At 43.9% G+C, this 21544-nt stretch overlaps 1 protein-coding gene across 1 annotated transcript in view; it reads right to left on the reverse strand.

Annotated features, from left to right (window-relative positions):
- Positions 1–21544, reverse strand: part of NCAPG2 (non-SMC condensin II complex subunit G2) — a 431039-nt gene that overhangs the window by 284803 nt on the left and 124692 nt on the right. The window contains exons 11-13 of the mRNA XM_086941500.1: positions 17599–17724; positions 12210–12389; positions 9532–9684 (exon numbers count right to left, since the gene is read on the reverse strand). Coding sequence (XP_086797626.1) covers positions 9532–9684; positions 12210–12389; positions 17599–17724 — 459 coding nt within the window. The remainder of the gene's footprint in view (positions 1–9531; positions 9685–12209; positions 12390–17598; positions 17725–21544) is intronic.

Below are 21544 nucleotides of genomic sequence, written 5' to 3' on the forward strand. Positions count from 1 at the left end.
CTACGGATACGATGTTCAGCGATGTTGAGTCTTCAACAGAGGATTCTTAAAACAATCTGGCTTCTCCTGCGCTGGGAACCGTTTGGCTACTTTTTAAACATTTACTAAAATTGAAGGTTGACACTAATGTTTTATTTATCTTCTCAGTTCTAAATGAGCTTCATGGCTTTCAAGGTGTTCAGTGCAATAATCACAAAATATACAAGTTTAGAGGACCTTGTGAACACCTTTCTTAAGGGAAAAACTAGATTATGGACATTTTTAAGGCTTTTAAGAGCTTTTTAGTATGTTTAATTATAAATGATTTGTATGCCTAGCAATAATCTAGCACTGGCCTTATCATTACCTAGCTGACCTTGTTGACCTTTTGATGAGGAGTGGGTGTCATATCCTTTAGTATAGTCCAGTTATGTATACCCCATTTTCACTTACATTTATTTTTCCCATCCACACGACAATAACGATTCAAAACTGGTGACCTTTTACCTAGTGGCTTGATCTGGTCTCCTCAATACCAGGCTCTAAGTATTCTATCATAATCCCTGTACCTGACGCACATAAACATGTCCCCTGGCACTGCAGATTTATTTTGTACAAGGGTCACCACTTTTTCAACCTTCACCAACAACCAGCTGTGCATGATCACACTGGTCTATAAAAGCATTGGTAATTGTTTTCAAAACATCCATGGTTGTTTTAAAAACATATAGATTCTAGAAAAAACCCTGGAGTGACCACTTTAGTATAAAAGACCCTCACTTCCCCCTACAAATAGAGTAGAATTCCTATCAAGCTGAGACTGAGGTCCGGCATGCCGAATTTCCAACAAGCAGCGATCAGACATCCCTTGCGGGTAGTCCTGCTCAACGCAGAGACGGGGTCCTTCATTCCCAACCATCGGGTGAGGGGGCTGGTTCTTTTCTAGGGATTTCTTGGCTACAGATACATACATCTAAATGCATATACACCTACAAGCCCAGGTTAGGCTAGGTACATTTTCGCAAATTACTTAGGGCGTGCATTTTAGGAAAATGCAAGTGCTGCTATTTTATCTGAACTGTTTCTGTTCATCTTCTTAGCACTATGGTACAAATATATCTACTGTTCACTATATTGGTATTAGCAATCTCTTTTATATGCTTCTGTCTCCTAATTGTCGCAGCACATATGTTTTACACAAGGCTGTCGCTGGACCAATAAATTCTTCTTGAAACGTTCTAATCGCCATCCTGTGTAATTTCTGAGAGAAAGCAAGCACGAGTGTCTGAGAGAAACATACTGTACTGTTTTCCATGATGCCTGAGGTATCAGGTTTGTCATGTTCAGTGGTTTCCAGAGACTACCTACACCGCTGTAGAATACGGGAGGGTGGTAGTGGCACTGTAGAGCTAACTGGTCGGCTGATATATCCTGTGGGGTATCAGGAAGCAGTTGGGACCCCAAGCCTTAAGTTAAGAAGATCCAAAACGCGCAGGTCCTGGGGGACTACTAGGAACTATACGACAATGCTGCGCCCACTGGAACTTCAGGCCCACTGCAGAGCCTTCATATGCCATCTGGCATGATCCATCAGCAGGATGCAGGAGGCCATGAGGTCCAGAAGCCTGAGGATCATTTTGACCGAAATCCGGGATAAAGGCTGAAACATCGTTTTCAACCCTGATTACCCGTACTCGCTGCTCGGGAGGATAGGCCCGAAACTGCACTTTGTCCAGAACAGCTCCAATGAAAGGGATAGACGGAGAGGAAGTCAGGTGTGACTTCGGCATGGTGATAGTAAACCTCAGTGAATGCAAGAGGTCCACCGTAATGTGGAGGTGGGAGGCTACAGCCTGGGGAGAGCCTGCCTTCAACAGCCAGTCGACGAGATAGGGAAAGACTGGGACCAATGATCAGCGCAGATTAGCTGCAACCCCGCCATCACTTTCGTGAACACCTGAGGGGCACTGCTAAGGCCCAAGGGGAGCACGATAAACTGAAAATGCTTGTGGCCTACCGTGAACTGTAGGTAATGTCTGTGGGCTGGCAGGACGGGGATGTGGAAATAAGCGTCCTGCAAGTCCAACGCCACCATCCAGTCTCCAGGGTCGACGGCAGATAGGATCTGAGCCACGGTTAGCCTTTTGAACTTCTCCTTCCGGAGGAAGCGGTTGAGGGCCCTGAGGTCTAGGATAAGATGCACTGGCGCAGGAACCCTCTCGATAGCTCCCTTGGCCAAGTGAGCTAAGACTTCCTGGCAGATGAGAGCCAAATGGTTCTCCGACATGAGATCTAAAGACGGTGGCATGGAGGGCGGGGGTAGTCTCGAAGGGGAGAGAGTAGCCCCTTTGGACTACCTGCAAAACCCACCTGTCTGACGCGATGGATTGCCAGTGGGGGAGGTGATGGTGAATGTTGCCACCCACTGGCCACAGATGCCACTGAAAGGTCAGACTGGGAGGATTTGGAGGCTGCTGTAGATGGAAAGGGGGGGGGGGGGGGGGGGGGGGGGTTGCCCCGCTCGCTGGCTCCCAGGCCTACCCGCTGTTTCCACGTCCGCAGTCACACAGAGGCTGGGCAGCTTGCGTGGCACGGTGGCTGGACTGAGTCAGACATGGAGGAGTGCCTCTTCCGTGGCCATGAAAGGGACGAAAGGCAAAGTGTGGTAGCCAGAGGGTGCTGCGAGGCCCAAGGATCTGGCTCTAGCCCGAGAATCCTTAAAAACACTCCAGCGCCGAGTCTGCCTTGTCACCAAAAAGGTGATGGCCATCGAAGGGCATGTCCAGGATAGTTGACGGATCATCACCCAAAAAAACAGACGTCCTCAACCAGGCGTAGCGCCAAAGGGCTACCGACGTGGCAATTGTTCTGCACAGTGAGTCGTGGTATCCAGTCCACAGCGGATTGTGAATTTTGCTGCGTCCCTCCCAACGGCGACGGCTTGGGAGACAACAGCCCGGGCCTCCGCCGGACACTTAGGCAGCACCTGCACATCTATATCCCAGGTTGCTTGAGTGTATCGGCCCAAATGGCACGCAGTATTCACAGACCGCACTGCCAAGCTGAAGAAAGAGAACATGCGCTTCCCAAGATGATCCAGCTTCTTTGATTCCATTTCTGGAGGTGCAGAAGGGAATTCGCACTTGCAAGAAGAAGCTTGGACCACCAAGCTCTCGGGGGAAGGGTGTTGGATGAGGAAAATGGGATTGCCCGGAGCCAGACGGTGGTGGCGGGCAATCGTCCGTTCCACAGGAGCCCTTGTGCTGGGACCAAGTGCCCAGAAGGATGTCCGTGAGGGCTTCATTAAAGGGAAAGAGGGGTTTAGAGGAAGTTGCCACTGGCTAATGCACCTCGGTCAGGAGGTTAGTCCTGACTGCCCCTGTAAGGAACTCCAGGCCCAAGGCCTCAGCTGCCCTAAGCACCACCCCTGCATAGGAAGCTCCCTCCTCCCTAGACATGGTAGGGGGAGAAAGCATGCCATGGTCTAGGGAGGTATCCAGACCACTGGCATCACCCATTTCCTCTCTCCAGTCTGGTTCTTCCAGCTGGTCTGTCAAAGGGTCCAGCAACCCCTCCCAGTCCTCATCCCCATCCTCAGGACGATAGGGAACACCTGGGATGAACAAAGAAACAAAAGTACCTTCTGGCGTCAGATTCAACGTCAGTCGTGCTCCATCTCAGGGATGGGAACAGCGTCGGCCGTAGCCGGCGCCGAGTAAGGTCGACTGGTATTGATCCGGATCCAGGCCTGTAACCACGGGGACCCTCTGGCAACGAGGCCGGAACCGCTGGCATTAAAGGCCCAGGACCCCTAACCGACTCCGCGGGGCCCGAAGGCGCACCAGCGGAGTCAGGCTGCCCAAACACACAGTGGAGGGCTTCATAGAACATACAAAGCTGGACACCCCGGCTCCAGGAAACGCAGGGCACTGTGTCGTCCCAGAGTCATGCGCCGGAGACGGAGCCTTAGAGCGACGAAGCTTCGGGTACCGTGTCACGTCAGCCGACCGATTGGGGGGGGGGGGGGGGGGGGGGGGGGAGAGAGCGAGGGTGCTTTTTCTCCTTCTACTTGCGCTTTGATTTACCAATAGAGTGCGAATACTTGGATGAGGCATGGTGGGTCCGCAACCGGTGTTGAGATCTTCCCCTCAAGCGAGACAGGGAGCGATGTGGAGCCAACTGCCGGGCCTCCAAATGCTTTCGGGACCGCTTCTGCATGACCTCGGATTCATGGCCCAAACTTTGCTTCCTTTCCTAATATGAACTTATAAACTGAATAGTCTGAAGCCAATGGAAACCTTATGTAACGTTTCCACTTCTGTTCTAACACTCATTCGCCTTCTTTCTCGTTTGTAGTTTACTTGACTAGACTTGCAACAAAAGTGTTGCTTCCTAGAGCAATGCTAGAGAAAAGGATGAGCATGAACTCTACTACTTTCCGAATGCAACAAAGAATCATATGACTAAACTAGAGTGGTCCTAAGGAAATTGCAAGTAATTAATTTACTGAATTCTTTCGGATTTGTATACTTTTACTTGCTACATCATCTCATCATATCATGGGGAACCAATAGGACAGAGTAGTCCGACAAATCTGGTGATGTCAAGGGGTGCAAACCTGGAATAGATAAAGTATAATTGCTTAAATTTTGAATAAGGGGCGTCACCTATCTAATCATCTTGCGGTACAGAGACTGGCGATTGGGACTACCAGAAGCAACGCGAGCTGTGACGAAATAATGTGCTTGCTGCCAACTGGTATCATAGTGGAAACTTTTCGGCTGAAAGTGGTCGAGTAAGAGAAGCAGTGGCATTGACGCTGCAGTGCGGACAGAGGCAGACTATTTGGTCTATGACCTGGAACTGGTCATTTGATATTTTCTGAACTTTCCTAAAGGGTTGGTATGACACTCAACTGATTTCCAGCCAATTCACTATTCTTGAGATAATAAAATCTCGTTTGGCTAATGAACATAGTTCATAACAATCTCTCAGAATTTCTAAATGCTTATTCAATTCAATTCAAATAATCTTTATTCGGATAAGAGTATTCATAAAAGCACAATTCATCACCACCAGCAGGAAAAATACAGTACGAATTAAGGAACATATAGATCCACAATAGACTCCAATGTAAATACAGTGCTACAACAATAAGTTTACAAATAAAATAATAAAAATAACGTTAAAACAGTTGGACGGAAGTGCAAAATCAGCAACGTATTATTAATAAAGTGCAATGAATGTAGCAGCTTTAACAACATAGTGCAAATATAATTGATTGTAGCTGCCCATTCCTGACCATGCCATTAGTAACAGCAGCATAATGAAATAAAGTGCTTTGTTTATGGGCATTATCACAAAAGAAGTAAAAATGACATTTAAAAAAACAGTTAGATGGGCATACAGAATCAACAACGTATTGTAAATAAAGTGCAATAAGTGTAGCAACATTAACAGCATAGTGCAAATATAATTGATTGTAGCCGCCCTTTCCTGGTCATTTCAATAGTAACAGAAACATAATTAAATAAAGTGCTTTGTTTATGGGCAGTGTTAGCAGCATTAACATAGGATTAATTTTTATGTAGACTGTCTTCCCTACGGATAATAAACAAAAAAATAATCAGACTTTTGACAATGACATCATGTAAAAATTTGATGTCAAAAGTTGTAAACAGTAACCAGAGCATATCACAGATTCAATTTATTATATCTAGCTCATACACCTGAAAAAGTTATGTCTTGAATCATGTTCATCAAAAAGGCGATAATAGATCTATTTCACTGAACATTATTAAATGCTTTTGTCATGTTAAAAGTCGCTCATGGAGGCACGTGAGCGTACTGCTTCTTGTAAGAACATGCTTACACGCCAAATCAAGTCATCACTACCAAGCTGTAAAATTTCAAAGTGTGCGGATTTAAAATCAAGAATGGCCGATGCTTTAAAATACGGAATCAAGTACTGTTTAGTGTATTTTACATAAAACTTACAAAAAGATATAAAGTGTGTCACCGTTTGTTTGCTACCAATGCCGCACGGGCAACACATCTGCTCACGGTTATTATTAAATCCCAAAGGGAAACAAAGTAAATATTTTATACTGCCATCCCTAAGGCGGAAGAGTAAACTCCTTTTCCATCGCCCAATACTCTTCAAGAGGTATTTGCGTGGCATACGATGTTGGATGCCTGGTGCCTCCAAAAGGGGCATATATCTAACAACCGATGGTTTTAAGTGCTCGTTAGTGTGTCTTTCTTTGTTATACAAATCATACAGTGCCCCTCTGAGTAATTTTTTGCTTATACCCTCTAGGGCTAAGGGATGTGAGAAAATGTGCTCCAGCTTCACACTAACTAGGCTTTTCCTGACCCAAAGTATGGAGCTGCGCCTTGTCGCACTTAAGGCAATCTATGATTATCTCTCTTGTTAAGATTGTAGCAGGGTTCTGCCATATTTTTAGCCAGAATATAGCAGGACGGGACCTAATGAAATCCTCTACATAGCACAAATTCAGTTCCGTATGACATACGTAAGGTGGGGAAGAAATTTGGGCCCCCAAAATGTTTCTACAAAATCTATTTTCTTCCATTTGGATCCCGCTGCAGTTTGTAAATCCCCAAACTTCCGCCCCATATGTGGCCGTTGGAATACATTGCAGTTTATAAATCTTTGTTATGGGTAAGACCACCTCTGCTTGTTTTGGCTGCCGAAGGCTCAGAATAGAATTGATCGGTTTTGAGAATTTACATCTGCTATGGGCCACATGAGCTTGCCAGGATCCTGTCTCTGAGAAAACTAGCCCCAAGTAGGGAAAAGTGGTTGTGCGTGTTAGGGATTCGCTACCAGAAGTTATCAAATTAATACAATGTTTTTTCGGGCCGCAAGTCCTAATATATGATTTCTTAAAATTGGTGCAAAGCTCCAAGTCGGCCATAAAGGCCACAAAATCCCTAACTAAAGTGCGCAGTGCAATGGGCGTTCGGCCCATGAGGACCGCATCGTCTGCGTATAAAAGCGCGGGGAGTAATTTGCCGTTAATTTTGTGGACGTCATTGGTCTATTTTGACAGGGTGTGGTGTAATTTGTTTATATAAAGAATAAAAAGTAGAGGGGCAAGAACACATCCCTGTCTAACCCCTCTACCAATAACAATATCCCCTGAGACCTCCCCATCATTACTAATCCTCACCCGCGCCTTTAAATCCTTCTGCAAATTTGACAAAAAATAAACCAAAGCCTCGTCCTACCCATAATTTAAAAGGACCGCCCACCAGCGAGATCTACAAAATCAAATGCTGATGTGAGGTCCATAAAGCCCAAGTAAACTGGTGACTTTTGTGCGATCGTGTATTTACCCAAGATGAGATTCAAACATTGTTCGATAGTTCCAAAATTACCTCTAAAACCCAGCTGACAGTGATTTAAAATGTGGTTGTCTTCGGCCCAAGTCCTTATCATATTGAAAACAACCCTGCCCAAAATCTACAGAGTATTGTCTATCAAGGAAATTGGGCGATAACAGCTGGGGTTGGATCGATCTCCTTTCTTGAAGATGGGCACGATAATGCTAGTTGACCAGGTATTCGGATGGCTGTATTAGTCAGATTATTAAAAACATTACATAGGAGAGGTGCCCAAATATCCGGAAAGAACGATGGGGAGCCCATCCGGTCCTGGGGCTTTATTCCCTATGCTTTGGTGTATGCATCCTCAACTTCAGTCACTGATATAAAAACCTTAGTGACTGACGAGCTGATATTGATGTTGGGAGTCGTTGAAGGTACTGTATAGATTCTAGCAAAATGCGCCTCCCATGATTCGCTCATTGTGTTACAGCTTATGGGAGTAATATCCAAGCCCATAGATCTCATGGTTTTCACTGCTTTCCAGAATCCAGTTCCGTCATTAAGTGAGGCGGTACTGGTAAGATAAGCCCAGCGTTCTTTTAATATCTCATCTGTACGTGTCCTGATCGCTTTCTTATAACAAGCTCTTAACGATCTGACTAAGATTATATCCCTGGGTGTAGCCGCTAATGCTACACGCAGTTCTCTATTAGACCGCAAGCATGTACCATCGAACCATTTGGGTTTCTTGCTAATGTTCATGGCTGTTCTTGAAATATTATGCTTAATGCCAGCACATAAGCTCCCAAATGCCTTAATAATCCCTACATTAAAAGTGCTACATGAAAAACATGTTTCTATAAGTAGAGGGTACAGTTTTATCATGTTTGCAAATAATACTTTGTTATCTATGCCCTTCCAAAACACTCTGAGTTTATCAGTAGATGCCACTAAATGTTTAGCCCCTTCTTCTTTTATGATACTGGGTTTGGAGTAAAAGCTGATAATTGTGGAAATTGGGTTATGATCGCCTTGGGTGGTGCGTAAAACCTCTGCCTTTACTAAGAGGTTTGCCAATGAGGACGATATAAAAACATAGTCTATTATAGATGAACATCCGCGTCCCCTATAAGTAGGCAATGGGCGATTGTTATTTGGATGTACTCCAACCCTTTCCATTAAATTAACTAAATTACACGAGGATAAATAATCCTTAAGTTCCACCCCTCTTTTGCATGTGGGCTCTTAACCGAAGTAATGGTAATTGTATCAGTATCGCTAAAAAGCTTTGCATTAAAATCGCCACCTAGGCAAATTCCATCCAGTTTATCGTTTGCGTACTGATGATCTATTAAACCTGATCTAATTTGAAATTAAAGCTGTATGCTAATCCTTTGAAACAAACAGAAATATATGTTATGATAAAATACTCTGATTCTGCTCCTTTAATTTGTTAGTGGCTAGGTTCAACTTTATTTGGCGATTAACTAAGAAGTGGTTTTACTTCGAAGATTGCCCACAATATTGAATATTAGCAATTATCTTATTCCAAGTCCTTATATGATAATTGATCATCCTCTAAGTATTCCAGTTCCTTTTAGTACAGAACAAGATCCATTAGAGGACCTAAAAGACTTGCTATGGTAGTTGAAGTTAATCTGGGATATGAGAAACTAAATTAAATAAAATAGCTTATGAGGCCCATCATGTTAACGCTACAACAGTACTACCCCTGTTTAGTCTCTGCTTTGTCCTGTGGTGTTTGTCATCTATTAAGTTCATTTGCTGTTTCCCATTGTTGCTTACCAAACCAAACGCTTCTGCATCTCACTTGTGTCTCTGTGACAAGATGCAATTTCCTATACAACTGAAGCGCTAATATAATTTACTGTATGTGTTATATTAACTAATAAAGACTCATATTTAAGGTGGTGAAGATATTCATTACGGCAGCTTATCAAAATGTCACTCAAGAATAGAATAAAATGATAGAAAACAGCTCATGACAACTGTATCCCAGATGCCAAAAAAACCTTCATAACCTAATCCTAGTGTTGGGTCTCAAATTGATGACAAGAACATGGGGGTATGTCCTGGTATCCAGTAACTCCAGGCAGTGTTTTTCAGCACTCAAATCAATGACAAACAACAGGTTGGCAGGCTCCAAGTCTCCTACCCATCAAGCCCGATTGAACGTACCTTAGCTGCCCGTATAGCCTTGATTTTTAGCAGCAAATCGACAAAAGCAACACGCACTTTCTCAGAAGTATCATGGAGGTTATATTTCAAGGATGGCAGGAGCTGTTCGAGTAATGGATGGCTAAGCTTGTTGTCTAAAAGTATTGGAAGACACTGCAAGAAAGGGAAAAAACAATGAAAGCACTCCTTTCACAATCCAACAAACCCACATTCCAAAAAGCAGAGAAAACATTCTGCAAACTCATGCAGAAGCAATGCATGCAACCCAGTATTTTGGAACCCATAAAACTCAATAAGTGCTAACATTTGTCCTCCCCCACCTGTGACTGCTCTGGATTCCGAAAGGATCTGTATTTAGTTGTCCAAGTCTAAGTGGACAAACTCTAAAAGTTCACAAGCAAGGTTGTGGAACCCAACTTCGACAGACTACAAAGAGAAAACCTATATTGTACATTGTAGGAATGTTATGCATTATTAGCAATCCAATGTACAGCTGTATAAATACCTGAAGAAGATTTAAGAATGGCCATTGCTTTTCTTAGGAGAATGCCATTAGCATTGGTTTTGCTGCTCTATCACATGAGTTTTTACACTACTTTCCTTATGAGAAAAGATGAGAAAGCCTACATAAACAATGTTTATCATTCAATAAAGTAGGTAAAACAGATGGCCGTGTGCTCCTGTATATAATAACTCTGGTGCAAAGTTTGAACTTTCTATTTTTGTCTCCATCGCAACTAATTTCAGTCATGGGATCCTCCAGTGCTACAACGTCAACCAGGGCTAAACAGTGGTGTGGATTACACCTTGGATGTGATCTGCTTTCAGAAATGTGCAAAGCTTCACACACCATGCCCACCAATGAATGGCTCCTTTGGACTGAGGAAGTGATCCCATGGCCAAATTTTTTGTATGTAGTGAATTGTGACGGTGCTACAAGTCATTACCTGCAATCTCCTGTCATCCCTAGAACTCACTGATAGCTTTTAATTCAAGGAAGGTGATACGCATCTATTGTTTTGCTGTAACATAGTGGGATGGTAGCGGGTGTTGGTTCGAATTAAAATTCGTGGAAATGCCATCCAGGCTCTAGGTGTTGTCATCCAAAGCAACAACATAATGACTCATAATAACTTTCACTGCCAAAAATCTGGATCCACCATTTGTGCAATTTTTGTTCAAATGGGTACAAGTTCAGCCTTTACTGTGACATCACATGTGTAGACAAAGATGTGTTAGCAGAGCTTTGCATGATGTTACTATAATCGAAACAATGGTTCAAAATGGTAAATGGTGCCCAAACAGATTTCTGTTTTGTTACAGTGAGCCTGACACTACACGTTACCCTCCAGAAGACTTAGAAATCAAAGTTTCTTCTTGGTGTCCAACACCACTTGTTATAGTGCTTACTTGAAATAACCATCCCGTTATGGTTAGAAAAGCAACTGTCATCTTAAATCAATTATTCAGCCAAGACCCATGGAACAGGAATGATGCCCGGAACTCTGGATGTATAACTGACAATATTAGCCTGCCAATTTGAATAGAAGGTATATAATGCGACTGCAGAATATTTTGAAAGTGGCAAGAATATAAGCTTATTGAATTTTGTTGGTCAATGAAACAATTCATGTGTCTGAAGACTACGAAGGACTGGAACCCTTTTCCATCACTAAATATCTGATATAAAACATTTACTTCCTCTCACTTTCTGGCAATATTGCTGAGGTTTCTTGCCTACAAGTAGTTTTACCTACTTCCACAAACAGCAGATGCTGCAGAGGTTAGAAATACAGAGAGGTAGAAAAAGTAAAAAGCGTGAGGGCAGAAGCCCTGCTCTGATCAGTAGGGTATTTTCCCATGTTGCAATTCTTAGTACACATATCAAAATATAAGGGCCACTTTTCAGATTGCAAAGAGATCACAATCACCACTTCCAAAATGTTTATGATTCAGCAAAGGTTTTGCCTGGAGGACGGACAGACAGACAGACAGACATGAAGCAGGTCATTCATAGATGTTACATGAATTACTGATTTCTGTGACTTGTAACACCAAGCGTCTTCTATCTGCACCCTCCCTTTTGAAATCTGACGGGCGGCAAGTTCAAAGATCCTCCAAACGAAGTGGCCTGTGCCAACACACCCCCACTGCAGTCTTTTATAAGCTTGATTTGGTAATGCCTGCCTCTTAGTAATTTGACCAGATTTGTCACAAATTTCCTACATCTGAACCAAGAAAATTACTTTGACAGGTACCTCTATGGCAGTGAGGTAAGACACTGAAGCAACACAACCCTGAGCAATTGAAGCAACAAGATAAAAACCAGGTTTAATTAAAACTCAAAGTCGTAACTTAGAGTATTCCACTTTCAGTCTACATTAGTGAACAAAAGAAATGTAAGTGAGAGTTAAGTATATACTGCAGGGGCCCCATCATCACTTTGCTACTGTGGAGCTGTATTATGGTGGCCCAACCTATCTATTCGCCCATCTCACATTTCACAGATCAAAGCCCAAACATTGTTTTTTTCATTCTCTTGTATCTATCTCACCCACAGTGTTTATACAGCTTTGGTCACCTATAGACCCAATTTCTATTTGCTTCTGTATTCACAAGTCACATAAGAAGGCCACAATGCAACATATGTTGTACTACATACAAGATCATGGTCTTACCTTGAAAACGGAGCAGCGAACATCAGCGGAGCTAACATCAGAAGAGAGGTCTCCAAGTACCTTTTTCAATAGATCAGTGAGTATTTGTGGTGGTATCATCTCCCAATATTTAGCAGTTATTTTACAAACTCCAAGCACACCTGTAGATCGAACCATTGGTTGAGTATCTTCCAAAAGATTCTAAAAGAAACACAGTAATATCCATCATGCCAATCTGAGGGAAAAAGAAGACTGATTCTCTCTTATGACAACAGAGAGAGATTTAGTTTCAAATTAGCATTTAATGTGACAATCTTCAAATGTTCAAAAAGCGAATACATATACTGTTAATTGATTTTTACTGAGTAAAACTTAAGTGTGCTCACGCCATTTTATGTCAAAAGAAAAAACCCAAAGGAGAGTGATGCTGAAATGCTGAGCAATCACAATCTACTACTAAGAGGGCTGAAGCAGACCATGTTATTAAACATAATAAATATGAGAATCAAAGGGTCCTTCGGCCCCTTTGATTATGAATATGGATCGTAAAAAGTATCTGTTGAGGAGACCCACTTAGGCTACCCCTCTCCAGTTCCTTTTCTTTGCCCTTTAGGTGTGTAATACAGGAAAAAGTAAAAGGTATAGAGAGCATGCCCTATAGTTGAAGGTCAGTTTGAAAGTTACGATATTGTAAGGAAATGACTCTTTGTGCATGTTCTTCCCACATTTTCAGACTGCTGCTCGTTTTTCGATTTTGAGAACGCACTGAGTTCTGCTACCCATACCCCTTACAAAGTGTATGTCGTATTGGCTGCCCAATTAGTAAGTAATGACTTACTGAGGAGTCCCTAGAGAATGGTGCCCAGTGTACCAAGGGCACATAAGGCAGAGTGCCAACCCAGTGCTGCTGCACTGTTTGTGCCACCCTGTGTGTGACAAGGTACAAAATGGCTCACAGCTAGACACTGCAGACTGGAAGAACAGGGATTACACTGCAGTTCAACATTGCTATTCAAACCAATGGCAACAATACCACGTCCTATACCAATATATACAAGTCTCTATTGAGGAAGGCTTATTGAGGCCTATGGCTGGGAGCTATATATTAATAAGTAGGCCATATGGTTTTATACATGCCTTAGCAGCAACACCTCTAAATTATTGTTTGTTGAGGATAAGTTACCAGCCCAATGGGATTATGCAGGGTTACAACTCGCACCTCAGCCTGGCTAACGTCTGAATGGCACTACCTAACTGGGTACTGTAAGGTATTTATTTATTTATTTATTTATTTATTTATTTATTTAAAGTTTTATATAGCGCGAACAAGATCTTTGCAGATATCAGAGCGCTTTACAGAAACAGTAGGTAGGATAATCAAGCCTCCTAAATCAATAAGAGATTCCGTAGACCGTGAGTTGCAAAAGGTAGGGTATCAATCATACACGAGTATACAGAGTAATAACAATCAAGAAACAATAATATGGAAACAGTACAATGTCTACACGGATAAGATTATAGCACCCCAGAGGGTGAATAAACACAACAATTGCAGTGAACAGTTGAATATCTACAAAACTATTTTCTTTGCTGTCATACAAGAACTTTAATAAAGTTATAGTACCGCTACTACAAAACAAAAAAGTCATAAGGGAGGAGTACGTGAATTTGCATGTCTATTGTAATGAAAAACAGCCTCCTAAAACGAACTCAAACATTAATGTGATGCTGTGCAAAATGTGTGGATTCGAGACATACATACCCGCTGTGTTCAGTTGGTGTGGTGGGCATGCCCGATGGGCATTAATGATTGATCACGTGAGTTTGTGAATGACTTTGTATGTACTGCTCTTGTACCTTCGAAGTGCCATTCGACAACATTAACACAAGGAAGTGTAATTCATCAACGTTATTTATACAGTATATGGGAATAATGCAAATATAACGTGTTACTGGTTTCTTATGCTGCCAATGCTTACTTCAAATTAACCGTGGCATTAAACCTGTCCTGATGCCCAGAAGAGTTTAGTGTCATAATTAAAGCAATGCAACTTTCAGAACATTGCCACTCTGTGACCCAGCTGGTCCAGTGGCCTCCCACAGGCTCCCTGCAACAGACCGTTTTTTGCCCGCCTGGGGAGTCGGGTGAACAACTCCCAGGCTTAGGAACAATTGCAGCCTGCTGAAGGGCTAGGTGGCACTTCCCATTGACAGAAAGTCACTGGGTGGGGTGGGGGGGGGGGGGCAGGGCTTAGGCATGGAATTACCATCACACTTCTTAGAGACTGCCCTTTGTTCAAGTAAATGGGCTGGCGTAGGGACAGAGGGGAAACTAATGCCCAAACTAGTTTTCCTGTGAGAATGTACCCCACAGGTAGCCACACCTCTAGGGTGGGCTCCTAACAGCCGAGGAAGGGTGCCAACATCTTGGGAGTGGGAAGAATAGTGCACTCTTGGATTGTTAGATGCCTCACATTGCTGGAAAGTCGTCACCAAAAGGGAGGTGGCCTGGTAGTCCATTGGCTAGAGGCTGCGTTGGCCCCAGAGGGTACTTTCGTGGGACAGATATGGAACCTCTGGCACCCTGAACCTAAGTTCACGTCGGAACTGGAACAAGGATAGAAGAAGGACTGCACTGCTGCCCCCTGGACCGCACAAAGAGGCTGCACCTGCTGCACCTTGGGCTAGTGAAGTTAAGACTGTGCCAGTGGCTTCTGGTTTGGGGAAAAGGCGTGTCCCAGACCAAAGTAGTGACTCCAAGGGTCAGTTGGCTGACCCCCTGGAACCAGGTATAAAAGAGCTGAAAGAGCAAAACCAGCAAGTCAGTAGTTACTTCGGAAGCATCCTCACGGATTGCCGCTGACCATCAAGAGACCAATCGTATGGCCAAAAAGCGCATCACTTAAAAAGATATAAGACTTCTGTTTTAGTTAGCATGAGAGTAATCCATTTAAGACTGGTTGTCAATGGCGTTTTGACCTCGAAACCCCGTTGAACACCATCGTTTTAAGTGAGGCACCTTTTGTTGTACCAGACCTTACTGCACCTTCCTGTTACTAAATAGCATGAACACTAATTATGGTCAATTACAGTACATACTTCAAGAATTTTTAGCAAATAAAATTTTCTTTTTCTAAGAAAACATTTGTTTCTGACCCTGTGTACATTAATTGTCCTCATATAAATTAAGATTTACGTATACATTTTGGTTCCTGGCTGGTGAAATTCTAAAAGATTTATTTCCCTGTGAACAATTGTTTATACAAACATACTACATTACCGCAGGTTATCTAAATTTATAGGGTTACCCTTGTTTTTTCAATGCATGTCAAGTGCAGACTCCTATGTTTACCACAAAGGCACACAAAAGTGATGCGGCGGAATAGATTAAAAAAAAAACTGAATTATCACACTGACGGAAACCTCAATTATTCCATCGGTAGAGATAACTTCTTGAAGCAGCCAATTCGTTTTATTTACAGTGGCACTCACACTGGTTTTCTAGATCAGATGCATATCACTACATCTATTTTTACTTTTTACAAACACGTATATCTATCGTTAGAATCATCTCGATTACAAACATTTACATCAAAAACACAAATACAAACAAAAATGATAATGAAAAAAACCCAAATAAATACATATTGACTTTGCAACTTGAATCCTTACTGCCCTAATATTTGCTTAGCTACAGGTGACCTCTTATTGCACAAGTGAGTGATATGCATCTGATCTAGAAAACCAGTGTGAGTGCCACTGTAAATAAAACGAATTGGCTACTCCAAGAAGTTATCTTTATCGATAGAATAATTGAGGTTTCCGTCTGGGTGATAATTCAGCTTTTTTTTATCTATTCCGCTGCATCACTTGTGTGTGCCTTCATGGTTTCTATTGCCCAGGTGTGAGAGGATTATATGGGCAAACCCCTTTTTTGTATACAAGACTCCTATGTTTAGGCATGCACCACAGAATTTCTTTTTGCTTCATAAATGAAAAGTGACCCCACAACGAGACAATATTCCCAAACACACCTTTTCTTCCAGGATAGCAGGATAGAGCAGGGGGAGAGATGAGGAGAGAGAGTTAGGAGTGTCTATTAAATGAAACTGCATATTCTTCATACCAAGTAAAGGACATTGATTGTGCTAACTAGATCTAAAAATGGGACCTAAAAATTTTAAGTCAAATGGCCAACACGCCAAATATATATGTTAGGACAGCAAAGTCTACAGGTTAGTTTTGAGGAAGGAGGAGATCAGCAAGGAAAATATTTTTTTCCACTGAGAAGCACCATGCCCCACGACCCCCTCCCAAATCTGAGGTCACCTATTGCACTCCTTCCCATTCTGTAAGGGAAGTTACGTTAGCCTTGATCTCCAACCACTTCCAGAGTGGGAAGGTATTAAGTCAGAGTTTAGGAATGCCAACAAACTTACATTTTTTTAGAGTGTTTCCAAACTGTCAAGGCAAACCATGCCTTGAAAAGCCCAGTTTGAATTCCTTGAGTAAGGTCTATGGCTGTGGAGAGGTCCAACCTCATAGCATAGACCACCACCCCAATCGAACGGCTTACAACTACCTGGAATTCCTTTGTGAATTTCTGGCAGGAATAAAAAAAAAATTTAAGTAAATTTAGTTGTACACTCAAGTTTAGAGTCAACATTGTCTTTGTGAATAGAGTCTGTTTTGCCTAAACAGACACATGGTGCTCAGACTGTTGCAGCGTTTCCAGTTCAAATTTTTTTTAGGGTAATAAACAGACACTGAAACTTCTGCTGCATCAAGATAAAGGGGAAAGAGAGCGGCAGTCTGCAAAAGCTGTATCAAATTCAGATGTTCTGAGAATGGTTCAAATTAAACAAGAGAACAATAGGTCTTCAAAGTAGAGTGTGACAGGTAGAGAAGTCTGGTGGTCTAGAAACAGGTCTTCAGTAATAATAGGCTAGGCAACTGTGGGTTCAATCCTATGAAGAACAGCAGTAAAAGATAGAATATGTAAGCGGAAGAGAGACAGAAAGGGCGCAGGAGCATCCTACATCCCGGTCGCAAGACATGGCCTACATCTGAGAGGTGCATAGGTGCAACAATGAGTATGGCCCCCGGTGTTGCTTATGAAGCCAAACCAACATCAGGCTACTTTAAATAGTTTGCAGATGGTGAAATAGTGGCCCTTTTTTAATCAATAATCATGCCTGACTACAGGTTAACCTGTCCTGGAGTGTCTCTGGAGACAGACTCTTGGAAACTACAGACCTGAATAATGGAATTGCCCAAGCAGAGAACTTAAATAAATAATTATTTTTACAACACAAATGTCTGAAAAACATTCATTTGCACAAGCCGAGTGTTCACGAAAATGTGATCAAAAAGAATAATGAGCAAAAGGCGCAGTGAATTGCATGCTTACAAAAAGGTGCTCAAACTGCTTCTGAATTTCATTGTCCATGTCCTCATTATTTATATGGGGATCTCTCAAGGGAAATGCTTCAATAAAGAGCAGTGCGGCATTAGATCGAACCTCAGAATTTGCTGCCTGTCAGATACAAAAATACAAGTTATGTCATTGTAGGAAATGTTCACTGTCACAAAATAAGGATATGATACAAGAATTTGCAACCCACTGCCTCTGCTACATCACGTTATGGGTTTTTGAAGTAATTGCCAGTAGCTATCAAAATAATTGCAGTTATAACCCAAGAAAAAGAAAAGCCAACATTAATAATTAAACATTAAAAAGTGGTGAACACTGTAATGTTTCAATAGTGTACACAAAGTAGAATGCTAAACAGGTCCACAAACGTAGCTTGATTTCAAAAAGGCTTTTCAAAGTTTGGCTTTGAATAAATAACACATTTGGGAGAGAAGTGTAAATGAAAATACACTGTACCCACCCATTTAGTAATCGATCACAAGGAGACAATGAGTATGTCAGAGACCATTTTGAATGAACTTGTAAAGGATGGGATACCAAGTAAAAGATGGAAAAGTTACATACCTTCAGTAACACTATTTCTTGTGGATAGCAAATCACAAATTCCTTACCTTTTGGATATCCACAGAAGCCAGACTGGATTTTGATATTTTTCTCAAAGCAATTACTCCTGCACCAGTATATGGTGTCATAGCACTCCTGGTCATCTCACACCACCCCTGGAAGTGACAGTGTGTAGGGGCACCTAGGCAAACCCCAACACACAAGCGTCGGCTTTAATTTGGACTCTTCTGCACACTCGGATACAGTTCAACCACAACAAATTGGAAATGACAGTGTGCCAAAACTAACTTGGGACCTTTTAAACCGTTACAGAAGTCCATTCCACCAAACGGATAGGAGGGTGGACAATGAGCAATCTGCAGTTAGACTATTTTACAGAAAGAAAAGTTATGAAAGGTAAGTAACCTGTTCTTCCTATGGATACTTCTACCTGGCTTGCTCACCTTTTGAACAGATAACCAAGCAGTGCCTCAAAAAAGTTGGTGGGTCTGAATAGTGGGCTTAATCCAAGACATCCTGCAGTACCAAGCAGGCAAAATTGCCCGTTCATCACATATGACTATTGAGACGGAACTAATTGGTGAACATATACATGGATGCCTATTTAGCAGCCCAGCAGATGTCCAGGGAAGGAACACCCCTCACTAATGCTGTTGAAGCCGTCTTTGCTCTGGTGGAACAAGCATATAGGCCCACCGGGGGTCCCTTCTTGGCTAGAGCATGCATGACTTTATGCACAGGATGGTCCACCTGGACATGGTTAATTGTATACTCTTACAAAAATGTGGTCAACAACTTGGTACACTCTTCAACACCATCTATAAGCGGGAAGCTCACTTTGGGTAGAACTGGTTAAACCTCTCCACCTCTTTAGATGGAGAGAAAATGGCAGGGAGGGTGAAGTATTATCCCACATGGAAGGGAAATAAGAATTTGGGCAGAAATGAAGAACGAGACCTCAGCATCAATTTGTCAGAGAAACTAGAGGCGGACAGGGTTGTACTGGCCTGCAAATTACTAATGCAGTGTGCAGAATTACAATGAGAAGCACCATCTTGTGGGTAAGCAGTCACGGAGAACAGCTGTGTACAGGTTCGAACGACATGCACATTAAAAAAATTTAAGGACCAAGTTAAGGTTGCCTTAAAGTATAGTAGAAGGTGTCGTAGGACTATTTACATAAATTTTTTGATAAATTCCATCACAAATGGGAACTTGAATAGCAAAGGCTGATAAAGCAAACAGAAAAGACTAAAATTAACCAACATATACCCTTTACTTGTGCCCATTTCAAAGTTCTCTTGGTACAACTTGGCCTCCAGTGGATCAATTGACAGTCCCCACACCAGGCTACATATTCTCCAATGCCCCAAAGCAATAGAATTGCATGTAGCTGCAATAATCACATCTATTACTTCAGCAAGTGAATCAAAACTGTTCAGGTGTCAGCTCTCAATTTCCACGCATGGAGGTGCAAGTTGTGAAGATGCAGGTGCAGGCTTTACCTTATTGCCAAGACAGAAGGTCTTTCCAAAGAGGTAAAAAGATTGGATGGCAAATTCTCAGGTTCAACAGACTGGGGTACCACTCTCTCTTGGCCTAATCCGGAGCGATCAAGATGATCTGAGCCGTTCGTCCTGATTGTCCGAACTAGGGGCAGGAGAATAAGTGGTGGAAAGGTATGCAGGAGTCTTGCACCTCACTGCAGAGATGGTGTCCCTCTCATCAAAAGACTCTCCTGGTTTAAACTTCATGGTGCAAAAATCGGGACACTCCAAATTTGATGCAGTGGTGAAAACATGCATCCGGCACGCCCCACTAGGCAAAAATGCCCTTAGCCACTTCCCCTTGAGGAGTACATTGGTTTTCCAACTGAGGTCTACTGAGTTCATGTGCTCTGGCGCTGAGTGATCCTGCCAGATCACCGGCTACCAGGAAGCCTCCCCTATTTGTTCAGCCATGTCCAAAGGCACAGTCTCTCTTGACACAAAGATGAAGAACTCCTACTGTCCTGCTTGTTGTGGTACCACACGGTAGCTATGTTGGTCATTATGGCCTGCACAGGCCTCCCCATGATAGACGATAGAAAGACTTTCAGTGCCAAAAAAACAGAACGAAGCTCCAGAAAACCGCTTAGAGCTTTTGCTCCATTCGGGACTAGAGTCCCAGCTCTCCGCATCTCCTAGAGATGATGCTTCTTCTGTCACTGCTGTGGCTAAGGTAGGGAGAACAGCTTGCTTGAGGAGTGTGGTGTTGACGAGGCGTGGCTACGGAGCAGTTTGGGAAGGCAGCGTGCGCTCGGGCTCCGCGCCCGATCCCCCAAACTTCTCCTGTGTTTGGACCCGGGGAGCCCTGCCCAAACTGCTGTGGACTGCGGCTCAGTGGCCTTGTGAGGCAGGGACCTAGCGCGGACTGCAGGTCAGAGACTGGCCCCCCAGTGGCGCTGCCGCACGAGCAGGGCGGAGCCGGGCTGAAGTGTGAGCCGGGTGCGGACGGGGGTGCTGGACGAGGGGGGGCCCACCCCTGGTTTGCCCGCACTCTGCATATGTTCGGCTGGGGGCCACTGCGGGGGCCCTGCTATTACCGAGCTGGACCATGGAGTGGCGGCTGGGAGCGGGCCGGTGTGAGCCTGGCTTGCTGAGCAGTGGGCTGGCGTGAGCCCCCTGGCCATACCAGCGGAGCCTGGGAGGAGCTCCCTGAGCTTGCCCGGTGGGGCGCTTTACTGGACTGGAAGCGCTGAACCTGCCGAGGGCCCCTGCCTTACCCCACAACGCTTGGGCGAGGTGGCGGGGGATTGCGACTGGCGGCTCCTACTGGAAAGGCAGGACTAAATTCAGAGGGACTGAAGCCTCCGGGGTACCTCACTGGCTCCAACGATCTGGTGGAGGCGCGGCATGGGACGGCGAGCAGTGATCCCTGGATGAGATCTTGTCATACCACCGGCCTGAGTGGCACTTGCGCCCAGCAGTGCTGCGCTGGTGGTGAGGAGTGGGATTCACTGGGGGTGCCCCTGAACTGACCTCTGCCGGATCGGGCAGGCTAGGCGGCTACTGTGGCGGGGCATAGGGGCGAAGAAGAAGGCGACGACCCGAGGAGAGGCTTGGGGCGGCCCTGCGGAAGAGGAGTTCCCTGGCGACGGCGGACTAGCGTTGGCCACCCATTGAAGACACGGTGTGCACGCCCGGGCTGGCTGCAGGGCGTGTGGCCTGCGGAGAGGGGACGGTGGAGGAGTGCTGCGGCCGGGAGCTTGAGCAGACGGACGGCAGAGAGGACACCCTGTGGCCCTGGGCCGGATCGCCTATCCACGACGCATGGGAGGTGAGGCCTACTGAGGCTGAATAGAAGGAGCAAGGAGACG

Source organism: Lissotriton vulgaris, chromosome 10 (genome assembly GCF_964263255.1).
Source record: "Lissotriton vulgaris chromosome 10, aLisVul1.2, whole genome shotgun sequence".
NCBI lineage: Eukaryota > Metazoa > Chordata > Amphibia > Caudata > Salamandridae > Lissotriton > Lissotriton vulgaris.